Source organism: Bos grunniens, chromosome 7 (assembly GCF_055505025.1).
Source record: "Bos grunniens cultivar Pamir isolate PY7600 chromosome 7, Bosgru_T2T1.0, whole genome shotgun sequence".
In the NCBI taxonomy this organism is placed as follows: domain Eukaryota; kingdom Metazoa; phylum Chordata; class Mammalia; order Artiodactyla; family Bovidae; genus Bos; species Bos grunniens.
The window spans coordinates 47,700,734-47,716,840 of NC_141171.1; the positions used below are offsets into that span (position 1 = coordinate 47,700,734).

Consider the following 16,107-nt stretch of genomic DNA (forward strand, 5'->3'; position numbering starts at 1 on the left):
CCCACCAGGCTCCTCCATCCCTGGGATTCTCCAGGCAAGAACACTGGAGTGGGTTGCTATGTCCTTCTCCAATGCATGAAAGTGAAGAGTGAAAATGAAGTCGCTCAGTTGTGTCCGACTCTTAGCAACCCCATGGACTGTAGCCTACCAGGCTCCTCCGCCCATGGGATTTTCCAGGCAAGAGTACTGGAGTGGGTTGCCATTGCCTTCTCTGATTAGAAAATCCTAAGGGAAATGAATCCTGAATATTCATTGGAAGGACTTATGCTGAAGCTGAAGCTCTGATACTTTGGCCGCCTTAAAGTGAAGAGCCAACTCATCGGAAAAGACCCTGATGCTGGGAAAGATTGAAGGGAAGAGAAGGGGACAACAGAGGAGATGGTTGAATGGCATCACTGACTCAATGGACATGAATTTGAGCAAATTCCAGGAGATAGTGAAGGACAGGGAAGCCTGGTGTGGTGCAGTCCATGGGGTTGCAAAGAGTCAGACACGACTGAGTGACTGAACAACAAAAATGACCTTAGAAGAAGAGGGTAAGAGGCACAGAAACACACAGGGAGATCACTATGTGACCACAAAGGCAGAGATTGGAGTGACGTGTCTTTCAGCAAAGGATTGCCAAGGAAGCACCTGTTGTACCCTGGAGGCTTCAGAGTGAGCAGGGACCCTGCCAACACCTTGGTTTTGGACTCCTAGCCTCCAGCACTGTGAGAAAACAAATTTCCGTTGTTTTTAAGTCACCACATTCGTGGTGCTTTGTTTCTGCAGCCCTGGGAGACTAATATATCCACCTAGACTGAACTGGGAGTTTGCCAGGAAAGGTTCCTCATCTGCAGGGAGGTTTCATCTGCCCCCAGCATCCTCCTGGCCTGGTAATCCCAACATCCAGAGCCGTGGAGGACAACAGGGGAGGTCTCCTGCGTGCCTTTATTTATGCTGAAACCAGCTCCAGTTGAGCATTAATCAGACATGAGATTAGACATTTTCTCTGCTTTTATGCAGCATACACAGGGAGAAAGATGTTTTCCGAATCTAGAAAACACAATGGAAAGGTTACAGTCAAGTGGAATCCTTTTTATACGGGGCTGTCACCTCTGAGTCCACTTTGCTTTGTGCTGGCCGTGCAGTGAATAGTTGGACCAAGCAGGGGGCACAAGCCCCTCTGCACCTCCAGAGTTCAAGGTAAAAAGTCAGACTTCTCATCTTTCTCCTACGCTCCTGCTACTCCACAGGGCCTCCACCTTGGAGGAGAAAAGGAGAGCAGGCTGTGTTCTTCCTTCCCTCCCTATGCCTCTCCGGAGAGCAGAGAGGTCCCAGGGACAGAAGAAGTTCCCAGGAGCTCCTAGACGAGAAAGCAGTCCTGGAAACAGCCAGGAGCCTTCACCTTCTCCGACTGTGCTGTCGCTCCAGCTCTAGAGAGTCACCTGCAGGCTGAGGTGTGCTGGTCCCTCTGCCACTCCCCCCTCACCCCCTCCCGTCCAGCTTCCTTCCTGTCCAACTCCTTCCAGTCTTGTCCCCTCCCAGCCGTTTGGTATACTAGTGCACCAGGCAGAGTGTACGACCTGCTGAAACGTTCAGATAGCTCCCCTTTCACCCTGCAGTGAATTGAAGTCCAGCTTCTTACCAAGGCTGCCAAGTGGGAAGGCCATGGCCAAGGGGTTCTTCAGCACCTCTGTCACCTGCTCTCTCTTGTTTCCTCCCTGTGACAGGCAGCTACTCAGAGTTCTCTCCAAAGGCCTCTCTTTTCCCTCTCTGCTCTGGGCTTTTTCATGTACAGCTGCTGTGCCTGGAACCATCTCCCCCCTTCCCTGCTGTCTGTTTATCTCTCCCATACCCTCCATTTTCATTTAAATATTGTCATCTCTGAGAAATCTTTAAGCACACGCACACCCGCACACAGAGTCAGCTGTCCCACTAAGGCAACGCTTTGCAAATTGCTCTTTTACTGCTTAGCACTCAGCATGATTTGTAAAGCTCTGTTTGTGTGAGTACATGAAGAACGCCGGTCTCCTCTGCTAGACTGTGAGGTCCTGAGGGCAGGAACTTCATCTTTTCATCATTGCATTCCAGCACCCAACCCAGAGCCTGGCTCATACTAGAGGCTTAATTAAGTATTTGCTGCATGAATGCTGAATTTTCAGATAGCTCTGTCACTCGGGTCCATCTAGTTCTGACATTCTGTGGGTCTACAGGCCTTATTTTCATCCACCCTCCTGACATAAGAGTTTCCACATTTAATCTGCATGTGAATTTGCTGCTAGAAAAACACATGCCTCCCTGTTGATGGTGTGTGCAGCACACTTGATTGGTTTTGCCCTATCGTGATTAATTTATATACAGAATTTAACTTTTTTTCAGAGAAAAGCCCTACATTTTCATCATTTCCTTTTGATGCAATTTGCGCTACTGCTCATTGACTGATATCCTCCAAGAACTGCCTTCATTTTTTCTGTATCTCTGATATTTCAGACTGATAGTTGCACTTGTATAGGAAATGATTTTTTTCCAGCTTTTTTTTTTTTTCGTGTGTGTGTCGTGATGAATCTTCCACAGAGATATTTTTCAAAAAACAATCTCTGTCTGTACTTGGCAGGAGCTCTGCCTGCCCATTTCCTCCCTTCCCCTCCTTTGCAGCCTCTGTCTTTTCTGCTCGCATTGCTTCTTTTCACAGCAGTACTGTAGCAGCATGCCGGGAGTCTTCAATTTCAGTGGTCTGCATTTTTCCAATTGGAAGATACTCTCTTGCCCTTTTTTTAATCATAAAGCTCACACAGACAGCTTGTACTCTGGGCTTGGGGAGGGAGGCTTAGCAGAAATCAGGAAGACCCTCTGAATAGAGGAGGTGTTGAAGCTTAAGTTGTGTTTATTGGGAAGAAAAGTTGCAGTGCTAAAAATCCAGTGGGCTTTGAAGAACAAAGTGGGATTGCCCACTGCCATGTATGGGGAAAATTATGTACTTACTATGGGTCAGGTCCTCTGCAAAGAATTTTATATTCTTCATTTCATTTAGTCTTCACCAACTCCCTTGGAGGTCATTAGTCATTAGTTCACTCACTGACTCTATTTATTTGTTTACTGAACTAATATTTACTGAGTACCTGATACATGCCAGGAACTCCTGGAAGCTGAGTGGGATGAGGCATTGAAAGCTCTTAATAATGGGATGAGTCGAGATGTCATTTACAGAGATTAGGGTGAGGGCAAGTGTTGGGGTAGGGAAGACATGTTGCAATTCTTCTCTAACACCTGTTCCCTCCCCCCAGCCTCATTTTCAAATAAGAATACTAACTTCTAATAAACGCCCAAGATTGTATGATTGCTAGGAGATGACTCTGACCCGGAACCCAGGTCATTTCAGATCCCAGAGCCATGCTCTATGTTCTTCCATAGCTTTGAGAAAATGAAGCATGGCTGTTCCGGGTGCTCACCCAAAGCCTGTCCCCTATCCTTGTCCTGTCTTCATCTAGCAGAGTGGCCTCCTGTATCCCATCTGAATACCAGTCACCCTGCTGACTCTGTCTCCCTGTATTTTAGAGGCTAATACTCTTGGCATAACGAGCAGAAGCAGAAAGTTGTGACCAATGAAAAGTTGTCATTAACGGACACATGAATTCGTTCATTTTCCTGTGATGACTCATTAATGAATGCTCGGGTGAAAGTGCTCCTCCAGACACTTAGATAGAAAAATAGACAAAGACAAAGCTGACATGGGCAGAATCATCTCCGTCTCTCCTCCTGAAATCAGTCAATCCCTGGATCTTTCTCTCAGGTATGGAGACCAACAACATGTGATCTGACCGCCTTTTACCTGCGTATGTGTAGCGAGGGGCTTCCATTACAGTTCCTCACCTGACATCTGTGATCTGTCTCTTCTCTGCTTACATTCTGCATCTCAGATGCTCAAGCAGAGGGCTGGGCTGGCACAGTCACATCCCTGAGGGTCTTTGGATGATATAAGTGACCGCTTTGAGGGGTTTCTGCCCGATTCTCTTCAACAATGACAACCACTCACTTTTAAGACCTGCAGCTTTCACAGCTTAAAAATATTTTCCCAAAGGAAAAGGAAACAATTTTCAAGTCATTTCCTGCCTGTTAAGCAGGCATTTGTTTATACTACCAGCCAAGGTTTCAGGCTTCAGGGAAATGTATTTTCCTAGGATGTTGGTCTATAAAATTTAAAAATATTAGAAACATTCAAAGCACATGAGAAACAGATTCTACCGGAGGCTGGGGGCAGTGGGTTTGGTGACCTTTCGGTACTGCCCCAGACCCAGAGTAGGCCTTTACTCCAGCTCCCTGGCTCCAGACTCCAGACTCCAAAGGTGTTCCACAATATCAAGTCACTCCTTCCCCTCCTCTTCCCTCTTCCATTTCGATAAGTTTGCAAGCAGATTGCAAACTGTCATCTCAACATCTTTACCTTTCACAATGGGATCTCACTAGAGATCGTAGCAGGTGGCAAATTGGTCCGATTTATCATTATTTGCATTTTTAATTTGTGGTATTTTAGGCCTGAGGAGATTTTTTTTATGGGTCTTAAAATGGCAACACAAACATTGATACATAATTCATTATCTATTTCTCATAATACATGTCGTTAACAACCCATCGACAAACAGAAAAATCATCAACACTTTAAGCAAGATGAAGTTACCGCTTTAGCTTTCTTGTCCCCCTACTCTTCTCCTCTGCGGTGTCTGAGAATAAACTGCTTGTCACTGAAGCACAGTTTACAGCCTTGAAAAGCCTTCTAAGTTGGAGCTTGTTTTTACTCAGGATGATCAAATCTTAAATACCTAGGGTAAAGTGTTTGTTGAGCTTCCACAGTTTCTTGACTTGTGAACATTGAATACTTTTCCAATTTAAGCAAAAGGTGAGAAAACAAGAAGAATATCTCTAGTCCCCATTCTGCTTTCTCTTTCCTTCCAAAGCCCTAAACATCCCTCTATAGTATTGCCTAGGATGTTGGTCTATAAAATTTGTAGCACTTTATAGCACTTTGCTTGTAGCACTTTGCTTCCTCATCCCCTTCCTATCCCCACTAGATGTTGCTGTCGGCATGACTCTTAAGTTGGAAGAAAGGGGAACATCTGTAATCCTTTTGAAACAACATCTCTATGTATAAACAACTCATATAGACAGAATGCCCAGGAATTTGACCGAAAAGACACCAGCATAATATAGGAGACCCTGAGCATTTTTATCAGGATGAGAATCCAAGCAGGAGAAAACCAACAAGGCTAAGTCAAGAGCAGTGTAAAGACCTTATTGTGTTCTTGGTGACAGAAGCTGTAACTCAGCTGAGATAGGCAAATCTCTTATTACTCCATGCTAATCCAGGTACCTTTACACAGAGGCCATTCCATCAAGATGAAACACCTCTGAAAAGCCCATCCGATAGATTTCCCCTTCTTTTCTCTCCTACCGTGTAGATAAATCAGTGAACCAAACGTCATTTGTGGGCTGTGCCTCCCAGATGCCACATGTTCTGTACTGTGTGGTAAGACCAGGAAAACACTCTCTGCCCTCCAGGAGTTTAGTGGTCACCGACGCCAGATGGCGCAGCCCAGGATTGGTCTTCACACATTTAATGTGTTAAGTTTTGTCCTTTCAGCCACCTTGTAGCCTTTAGAGTGTCCCCATTTCTCCAGGTCCATCAGATACCTCTGTGAAATCTATAGGTGTTAGAAGAGTTTAAATCATTGATAAAAGTAATCACATGCTTCATCAGTGAAATGATTATCTTTCTAGGGTTTCCTTTATTCAAATATTTATGGAGTGCTTTATTAGATTACTAGGCACCATTCATGGCATTAGGAAGGCCTTACTGGCCATGTCAAGTTTTGATATCTTTCTAGACCCAAGAAGATTAGAAAGACATAAGAAAATCTGTGTATAATTCCTACACTAAAAATAATGGCTTGCAGGAAGACATCTGACTCCAGCCAGAATTTACTGGAGACCTTGACATTGGCTATACTTCTTGCTAATGACTAAACTTTCTTCTGGTGATAAATTAAAAAGACGCTAGAAACAATAGCTTGGGCAACCAGATCCAGGTTTTCATGCATGCTATTTTCTAGTCAGGAAGAGTCACTCCCAGAATGAGTGTTTTAGAGGATCTGGAGGATGACTTAGGTCATCTCCAGTGAGAACCTGAGAGCTTTTTCACACCATTGATGGCTTTGGGTCATCTCCATGACACATGGTCCCACTAAAGTGGAAGAGACTCTTGAAGAGTGCATTTGAGAACACATTCTTTTTTCTTTTTTTGTGACTTGACCTCCCTCTTACTAATAAGCTGCTCTCTTCTCTGAGAGGATTCATGATGTCAGGAATGCACATACAAGGATAGCTGAATAAGTAATAAAGTTCTAAAGGAACGCTTATGTTAATTTGTAAGGCACCATTTGTTGACAATCTGAAAGACATTATTTCAAACAAAGGTAACTTGGGGGATGTTAATAGCCATGAAATGTATTTATCATGCTCTTATTCATTGCATTGTAGAAAAGATTTGTCATCATGTTAGTCATGTTCTTAATTGTACATGATTTTCACAATTTACTTGTTAAATCAAAATATCATAGTGGATGGTTTCAACAAACTTCCAGTTTTAGATACTGAATATTCTAAAATATGCTAGACTTTGGGTTTTAGTAAAGAAAACAAATGGTTCAGATGTACTTCCAAGTGTTAGTCTAGCATCATTTTATTTAGTAAAGCTGGCACGCTCCCAGATTCCAGATAAGCAGAGAATTGTGGCATTATCCATATAATCTGATCCAAAAAATTAAATTGTTTTTTTCTTGGGCAGAAAAATCTAAGTTAAGTGTCTTAACTTAGATTAAGCATTTCTTTTAAATGCTTGTGTGAATTTAGTCTGAAGCCTAGGGAACAAGCAAAATTCCACTAAGCTTCCTTGGGACATCACTGACCTTATTGCTGGTAGATGGTTTATTGTATAGGAACAAGGATTTGAGAGGCAATAACTGCATTCCTTGGGAGTTTCTTTGGTTAATTTCCACATCTACAAATGCCAAGTCTCTCTAGATGAGGCTATGTATGTTACAGGATTTATGGAAGTGGCTCCAGTTCAGTAGATGGATCCAAGATAAGGGGACAGATGGAGTAAAATTAGTTTAATTACAGGATTTTTCATCTATTCATAATTTGCAGAGCCCTGCAGCTTCCTGTAAGCCTGGTGCTCTGTGCCTGACTGTGAGTGATCCCGTTCCTACAGAGAGGCTTCACTGGCCTCATGCATGCACAACTAAATTGTCCTTCTCTTCAGTCTCAGTGTCTCATACCCCAAATCCTCTAACTCATGTTACCCACCAGTCAAGTAAATTTCCAAAACCCTAGCTTTAATTTCAGTCTCCTAATCACAAACTTTCAGCGGCTCACCATTTCTAGGAGGATAATATCCAAACTGCTCAGCTTGATACACAGAGCCCTCTGAGATATGCCCACTCATCTCTTCAGCCTTCCTCCTGTGTGCCCCTAGAGGAAGTCTTTATTGTAGTCACATGGAGCTTCTCATCAGTCCCCTGCCTGCTATGGGCCATTCTGGCCCTTGCCTCCACTTTCCTCCTCTGAATGCCTGTATCTCTCTTACCACTGATTCAGTTCTTCCTGCTCATTAAAGCCCAGCTCAGTTCTGTTTCTTTTGAGATCTCTCTGAACAACATGGTCCGTGGGGCCTCCTTTGCTGTGAGTTGGTGCCCACTCTTGGGCACTAATTGTGTCCCAGGCAGGGGCAACTCTTGCACTGACATCCTGTTTGGACAATGAACTTTTTTCCTGCCAGTGACATCTTGTGCCAGCTTCATTGTCCGCCCCACACGTGACACTTTTTTGCTTGCTTCATGGCATCACAGGCTCTGATTGAATGACAGGATGAGGAATTATGAGCCCAGGTGTAGTTTCTTCTCTTTCAGTCACACCTCTGCATTGGAAGGTATCTTTCAGATAGAAACAAGTGAAACTCTGAGAAACAGTGTATGAAAAAGGGCTTTGACTCATAACTTCCTGGAATGGCTAAGAGCTGGCTCTGGGGTCTGAGTACCTAGATTAGAACAATGGTTTTACCATTTATCTGCTTTATGTTATGGCTCTACCTCTGTGCCCTCATATAAAATGGGCACAATAATGGTACCCATACCAATGGTCATTGAGGGGGTTAAACATCATATAGGTAAGGAAGTTAGTGCTTGGCACATAGTACGTGTCCACTAAACATTCACTCTTAATTTACTAGTAAACTGTTAAAAGAATTAGGTCAAGTTTTCTCTTTCGGGAGGAGTGTCCATTGACAGTAAAAGTGCAGGACCAGTATTGAATAATGAACTTTGGAGATGGGTCTCCATCCCTTGGGCTGACCTGGTAGTTCTAAGTGTTCTCAGGGGCTTGACAAGGGCCCACCTACTGAGATGACAAGTCCAACTCTACAGAGAGAGTTTCATTTTTATTTTGGTGTACTGCCTCCTCAGCCCTTTGACATAACTGTAAGCCTTTTTCAATTCAGCAAGCTATTGCTATTGACTCTAGGATCAACACAGTCCAGGATGGGTTAGAGATGTGAACAAGACAAACGAAAATTGACAAATGTAAACTTGGCGAGACAATCAAGAAGTCCAAGACCTGGACTAGGAAACAACGAAAAGTATTGTAGACATTCTCTTTCTGAGCTGCCTGGGACAGAGCTGGGGCATTTACACCAGAACCACAGTGTAACCTTCCCTGTGCCCTGCATGTCTCTTAACTGTTTGGATTTGTGTTTGTCAATATGTCACCTAATGGGGCTGCTTTTCCATCAGGCCTATATCTGCCACAGGTTGAGGAAGTTCCCCTCCTCCCCAGGAGCCTGAACGGGAGAGACCCTGAGTTAGACAGTTAGATCGGCAGACAGCCCACGTGGCTCCTGGACACACCCAGAAGAGCCCACTGGGCCATCTGCCGGCAGGGTGGGAAGTGGGAGAGTTACCTTGAATTCAGTCTCAATGTTGGCTAGTCTGGCTAGCTCGTTGCTGAGCTCCAGAGCCGTGAGGACTGGGTCTTCGCTGGACAGGGACAAGTACGCAGCACTCGCTAGTCCCTTGTAGGCGTTCATGCGAGAGCGCGAGTGGCTGAAGGAGTCCTTCCGCTGCTTCTCGGTGCACTCATTGCACTTGCAGAAGTAGTCGTGGGGCCGCTCGATGCGGGCGCCCTTGAGCAGGAGGATGTGCACGATCTCGTACTCCTGGCAGTGGGCCGCCAGGATGATGGGTGTGATGTCGTGTGAAAAGCGCGTGCCGTCCTCGTCGTAAGCGTAGAAGTCGTCGTCGCGCAGCTCCTGCTCCAGCGGGCTGAGCGCCAGGCGCTGGCCCTGCGCGAAGGCCGGGTGGCTGAGGATGGCCTCCACGATGCGCACGTAGCCCTTGCTGATGGCCAGCAGCAGCGCGTCCCCCACCCGCGCCAGGTTCTCCTTCTTGAGCAGCAGCTCTGTGACCTCCAGGTGCTCGTTGCCCACGGCCAGCTGCAGCGCGTTCTGCCCCATGTAGTCCACGCAGTTGAAGTTGAGGGTCTTGGACTCCTCCAGCATTTTCCTGACCACCGGGATGTTGCCATACTCGGCCGAGTCCAGGAAGCGCTCCTCCTCCGGCGTCAGGCTCGTGCCCTTCTCATTAAACATATAGGCAGGACCCCTGATGGCCTGGCGGCGGCCCTTTTCCCTCAGTGTCGTGTGCCGGCGCTGCATGTTTTTGAAGGTGCTGCTCCCAAACCTGTGGGGTGACAAGGCAGAGATGCTAGTTACTCTCCTAGGATCCGACGGTTCCCCAGGGAGCAGAGCAAACAGACATCCTTGAGATGAAAAAGAAAGTCATAATTGGAATATTTTGAGAAGTTATGAAATCTTATTAGAAAGTATTGTCCTAGCACTGAGATTAAGACAAACTGAACAACCTGAACTGTTCTTATACTTAATGGAAGAGTATTGGCTTAGTTACCCAGAAGTCTGTTCTCCTTCAGTGGAGAAGTGTCTAAAGAGCTGAAATGTGGGTTCAGGGCAAGCTAAGGGTGGAGGTGGAGAGGGTGGGGTCATGATGTGGCTGAAACAGGCTAACAACTGTTTTATTTCCTTTGTGCAAAGTTGAGAATGTCACTTAACTTCTCTGTGCTTTAGCGCTGTGCTTTTCTGTGCTTTTACCAATATAGCATGGATAACTTTTTGTGTGCCCTGAAGTCGGTAGGAGGATTAAGTGAGGTAGCGTGCTTGTAGCACGTACTCAGTCCATGTTGTTCCCCTCCCACCTGTTGGTGTGCCCACTTCTTCAGGGCTTCTGCCATAGAAATGGCCACCATGGATACTAAGGCCTTTGCTTCAGGTGTGTTACCCCAGTTGAGCTCCTGCACTATGACAAAACTGCAGCAACACACAGGCGTGGCCACACCTCTGTTTCAGTCCTCTACCATATTGGGATGTGCTTTCTTCTCATCCCCATGAAGCCTGAACACCTACCAAAGGTCACGGTGTTGCATGGAGCGGGCCTAGACTCGTTGCGGCTTACTGATGGCCACTGATGCAGCCTGCCTGAAGAAATTCAGCTGTAGTTTCTGGATTTTTATATGGATGGAGAAGCAGCTTAGTTTATACGCTGGGTTTATTTCTAGCGTGTTGTTCTTCCCCATTGTGGCACAGTATAGACGTTAATACAATACCATTAGTAGTAGTCAACATTTATTAAGCCCTTCTGATATGCCAGGAACTGTACTAAGAGGTTTATATACTTCACATATACTGCCTGTGGAATTTTTGTATCAACCCTATGATGTAGATACTATTATTATCCTTATCTTGGACAATGATCTTGAGACAAGTGAGGCTGAGAGATAGGCTTTCAAGTTAGAAGATCAAGACTAGGCATCCTGGCTCCACCTGTTGCCAGCCTTGTGATTCTGGACAAGTTACCTACTCTTTAGTTTGTCGGGGTTTTAAAATGGCAGACTGGAGAAAATAATAGCCAGATATCCCATCTCTAGTTCACCTTGGCTGCTTGAGCAGGTCCCCAGTTCAAGATGCTTTAACTGTAAAATAGAGAGTCTGGACCAGGTGTTCCCTAACTTGAACCTCTCAAACTATTTATTCTCCAGTTGGCCCTACCCATATTTTTTCATTTTCTCCCACTTGTATTATTCAAATAATATTAGCATGGTGTGCATTTCAATAAGAAACTTTCTGTTCTAAAGAGTACATACTTGGGGATTGGTTTTGAACTATTTCCCATGTTCCCAATTGTCTTTTTGTTATTGGTCATGTCTCGATGCATTAAGAGTACTCAGTATTTCATTTAAGTCATCTGTAAAAGATAAAAATAATCACAGAGGATGGTTTTTAAATTATACTTAGTGTTTTGAGGTTTTAAAAAAATGTAGTGCCATTCAGTCTTGTGATTTTTAAAAATTTGGGCTCTATTTAGTTTTCTGCTAATTTTACCTTTTGACATGCTCTAGTTTTAGCTCTTTTGGGGGCCCCAAATCTGGTGGTAAGCAGAGACTTGAGGTCAGACTATACTCTGATCATGCTTAGGCCTGAGTCACACTTCTTGGGAGAAGCTGCTAAACTATTCAGTGGAACAGCTTCTTTATCTGCAAAAAAGAGAAAGCAATAATGATGGGCAGCTCCCTCAAAAGGCAACTGTGGATGATAAATCCTGATGGAGTGCTCCTTTCTTCTTTAGGAAGAACTTTCTGAACTGCCATCCACTCTTCTAAAGTGCACGTTGATAAAAGATTTTTGGGGAAAATGTTCTCAAAATTCAACTTTATGAGCTCCTTCTTAGCTCATTTCTCTCAACAATGCTATCATCCCAGGGAGAAAGGGTGCTTGTTGATAACAATGCTAACCATATATTGGGAGTCCAAAAGAGAACTTCAGATGAGAGAGAAGGACTCACAAATTGGGCACAGACATTTATTGTTATAAGTTTTCAGAAGGAGAGGCAATAACTGAGTTGAAAGCTAAGCAGTCACCTCAGTTGTGTCCCCAAAGGGCCTTATTTCAGATGATATGAACTCAGTTTCAAGGTCTGTTGTCTGGGGACACACACTCAGGTGGGAGTTAAGCCCACAAAAGACTAACCCTCTTTCTTGTGGGATTTCTCAGCCTGTCCTCTGATGAGGCTTCTCCCCTCTCAGGAGGACCTCTCTGGACGTGCCATCACAACTCAGCCTGAGAATGCAGCCAAGAGCACCTGAGCAGTGTGTCAGAGATGCAACAGTAACTGTCTTGGAACCAGAGCTAGAGCTTGATTCCCCATCACTCTTATGTTAGAAGTCTGCTCAGGTGGGAGAATAGGTCAGGCACCAAGGTCATGATACCAAGAATACACAACTGTTACACAGTAATAAGCCACGGAGAGAGTAATTCAAAGGAAATATAATGATACTGAACCAGGTCAGAGCAGAGAAACATCTCACAAGGAACACAGAAGTACCCAATCTGAATTCAGAGTCCATGTGGATGCCTACAAACCTAAAGAATGTTAAAGCATCATTTGTTAAACCCCCTCGTTAAACAAACAAACATAAAAAGCAAGGTATTAATATTTTCATTTTTAGTTGAAGAACCTGAGGTAGATGAAGCAAAAAGACTAAACCTTAGGGCAAATAATTTCTGCACAAGAGTAGTGCATTATATAAACCCTGATGTTTCTATAATAATCATGTTTTATCAAAGAAAAAAATACAAGTGTGGCTAGAATTTATCAGAAGTTAAAATGTCCTCTTCATTTGGCATGTATTTTTCTGAATGACCTTGAAAGCAGACACTCAGATGTAGTAAGAAATAAACAAGCCTGTCTTTCCCATCCTTAAATCCCTCAGCTTTGAGATACATTTGGATGCTCAAAGAATTGTCAGTTCTGCTCCTCTTCTTACAGAATCTGACATTGATGAAACGTTATGGCCCTTCAAATCATGTTTGCAGACAGGCATATAGTGGGACAGGCTACTCCATGAAATAGCTCTCAACATAAGGTTTTCATAGCAGACCCTAGAGCTCTGTGAATTGATTCTCATATTGATGAGGACTTTTAACCTCATTGGGAGTCCTTATTAGCTCCGACTTATAGTCTAATGATGCTTTTAAGACATTTGTTTTATTTTTTCCAGCTTTATTAAGGTATAATTGATAAAATTGTATACATTGAGGTGATTTGGTATGTATGTTTTGGTTAGAACATTTACATTCTATTATCAGCAAATTTCGATTATATTTTACAGTGTTATCAACTATAGTTACCATGTTTTTTACATTAGATATTCAGACCTTTTTCATCTTGTAACTGAAAGTTTGTAACCTTTTTTTGTGTGTGTGTGCCTGCGTGTTCAGTCATGTCTGACTATTTGTGACCCTTTGGATTGTAGCCCACTAGCATCCTCTGTCCATGGGATTTTTCAGGCAAGAATACTGGAGTAGGTTGCTATTTTCTTCTCCAGAGGATCTTCCTGACCTAGGGACTGAACCTGTATCTCCTGTGGCTCCTATATAGGCAGATTCTTTACCCACTGAGCCATCAGGGAAGCCCTTTTACCAACCTCATTTCCCCCCATTTAAGCATTTATATACCTATGAAAATATTTAGCCATTGGATCCTTGCCATTTAATCTTGATCTTATAGATAATCAGGCTCTAGCCATATTTTTCACATGGGTTGGAAAGAATCCACAAAAGATGATATGTCAGAAAGATAAAGTCATTTGATCCATAATAGCTGGTGGCCAAAGCTCACACTCATGAATCAGATGTGTTGCTCTGCTGGACTCAGAATCTTGTCAACTGAGCAAAATGATTCTCTTTAAAATGCAGTTAGCATTTGATTGCCCTTTATTTAATATTTTTCTTAAAAATGAACTTTGAATGCAAATGCATTTTTATTTGCATATATTATTGAGATAACAAGTGATCAAATTCATCAAACACCTCAATTAAGATACTGTGTATCTTTTTCATTTTCCATAAATGCATACATTGACATTTGATGTCATTGAGAAGGAGGATTTCAGTGGAAACAAAACCATATTTGAAAGGAGGACTGATTATTAAACTCCCTCTTGATCCCTTGGTTGCTATTTTTATCAAGCTGCTCTTACAGATGCCTCAGCCAATCTGAAGGAAGCCAGATGTCAGTGATCCTTAAAAAGTATAAATTCCACACCCTAAGTCCCTCTGCAAAAGAGCAGGACCACAGAGCCTTTTGAAGACAAGGACTGTGGTTAACTACTGATGAAGCAAAGGCCATGCTTAATCAAAATGTCTTTTCAGAGATTTTTGTAAAATTGCTACATGCATCATATGTCATTATAGAAATTACCCAAGCCTGAAAACAATTCAGTCAGTAACATTCCACAACTAAATGTAGCACCAGACAATATCCTGGAGTCAGGTCATTCATCCAGGAAAACCTGGCTCTGATCTGTGCATCCTCTCAAGTGTACATGTTGTGAGTTTTAGTTCAAAGCAACAGTGATGAAATACTCAAGTGATTTCAAGTTTTCTCATAAACCTCAGTTCTCTTACCAACAGAAAAGAAGTATTAAAATCTACCTTCTATGGGCCTTAAGATGAAAGTCATGATAAAAAATGTGATTCAGATGCCCTGGATACTATAAAGCCTTATACAAATTTCCATCAAAATAATGATGAGCACTTTATATATCAGTACGCTTAAGTAAATGATTACATATTGGCTTACACTTTACTCTACACTGATATGTAAAGCTTAACTATTTTTCTAAATGACTATAAAATAACTTGACTTAACATATATTATACATTTTCTGTGTGCCAGACACTGTGCTAACTGCTTTATATGAACTGTTTTAAATTCGCACCAATCATATGATAAGGTTGGCTATTTTCCTTAATGACTAATTGTAATGATTAACACCTATTACACATTAACCACATTGCAGGCACCATGCTGAGAACTTTACATGCATTTTCACTTTAAACCCTCATAAACTATATGATATACTTGCTATTGTCATTCCCATTTAACAGATGATAAAGTGAAGCTCAGATAAAATAACCACTTTTGCCTACACAATTTGTGAGGTGAGGCTACATAATTTGTGAGTGTAGGCTATTGTTAAGAGTCTAATCTGTCTGATTTCAAAGCATGTGCTTTTAGCTGGTATGTCACTGCCATCTGTCTTATTCCTGCTTTTTTTTTTTCCTGTTTCCTTAGACTGTAGAATTTCCCACTAGAGTGCAGGACCCATGAGGGCAGGGGAATTACTTGTTTATATGGTATATGTACCTGGCACCCAGTACCCCTCATGCTTGGTATATGATGCATGGTCAAATATCTTAATTCTTAAATACTTGAATTTATTTAGGAAGGCCAATAAAACAGAATTCCAGCAGTGATGAGCTGGAGAAGGCAATGGCACCCCACTCCAGTACTCTTGCCTGGAAAATCCCATGGACAGAGGAGCCTGGTGGGCTGCAGTCCACGGGGTCGCTAAGAGTCGGACACGACTGAGCAACTTCACTTTTCACTTTCATGCATTGGAGAAGGAAATGGCAACCCACTCCAGTGTTCTTTTCTTTCCTTTTTTTTCCAATTCACTCCAGTGTTCTTGCCTGGAGAATCCCAGGGACCAGGGAGCCTGGTAGGCTGCCCTCTATGGGGTCACACAGAGTCAGACACGACTGAAGGAACTTAGCAGCAGCAGCAGTTAATGTTTACTAGTATCCTCTTCCTTATAAATACAGGAGCTACATAATCCTTTAACTACTATTTCCCATTTGTAACTGACAACTTTTAAAATAAAGTATGAGTTCCAAAGGAAAACTAGTTTCCAGTTAGCTTCACTATAAATAATGACCAGAAGTTGAAAGGTGAGACTGCTAATATCAGAGTGTGTATTAAGTCTTGTGGGTAACTGAGGCATTCCCACATCTTCAAAATAAAACATTTATTTCCAAAGGCACGCAGTTTATTTCTAAGTATCATCTCCTTTATTTTATTAAAGTTGAAGTAAGGTAGTACATATAAATTACAGTGCTTAGTAATAATTGCATAATATTAACTATTTTAGTTTAATACAATTATAATA

The 16,107-nt window shown here is 42.9% G+C and overlaps 1 protein-coding gene and 1 long non-coding RNA gene across 4 annotated transcripts in view; one reads left to right on the forward strand and one right to left on the reverse strand.

The window, feature by feature from the left end:
* The window catches only part of TRPC7 (transient receptor potential cation channel subfamily C member 7), a 150,930-nt gene that overhangs the window by 132,336 nt on the left and 2,487 nt on the right, over positions 1–16,107 (reverse strand). For all 3 annotated transcript variants that reach the window (XM_086413652.1, XM_086413651.1, XM_086413650.1), the window contains exon 2: positions 8,990–9,767. In XM_086413652.1, the coding sequence (XP_086269778.1) occupies positions 8,990–9,767 (778 nt within the window). The remainder of the gene's footprint in view (positions 1–8,989; positions 9,768–16,107) is intronic.
* LOC147369414 (uncharacterized) overlaps positions 1–16,107 on the forward strand; it is a 120,247-nt gene that overhangs the window by 87,434 nt on the left and 16,706 nt on the right. The window lies entirely within an intron of this gene.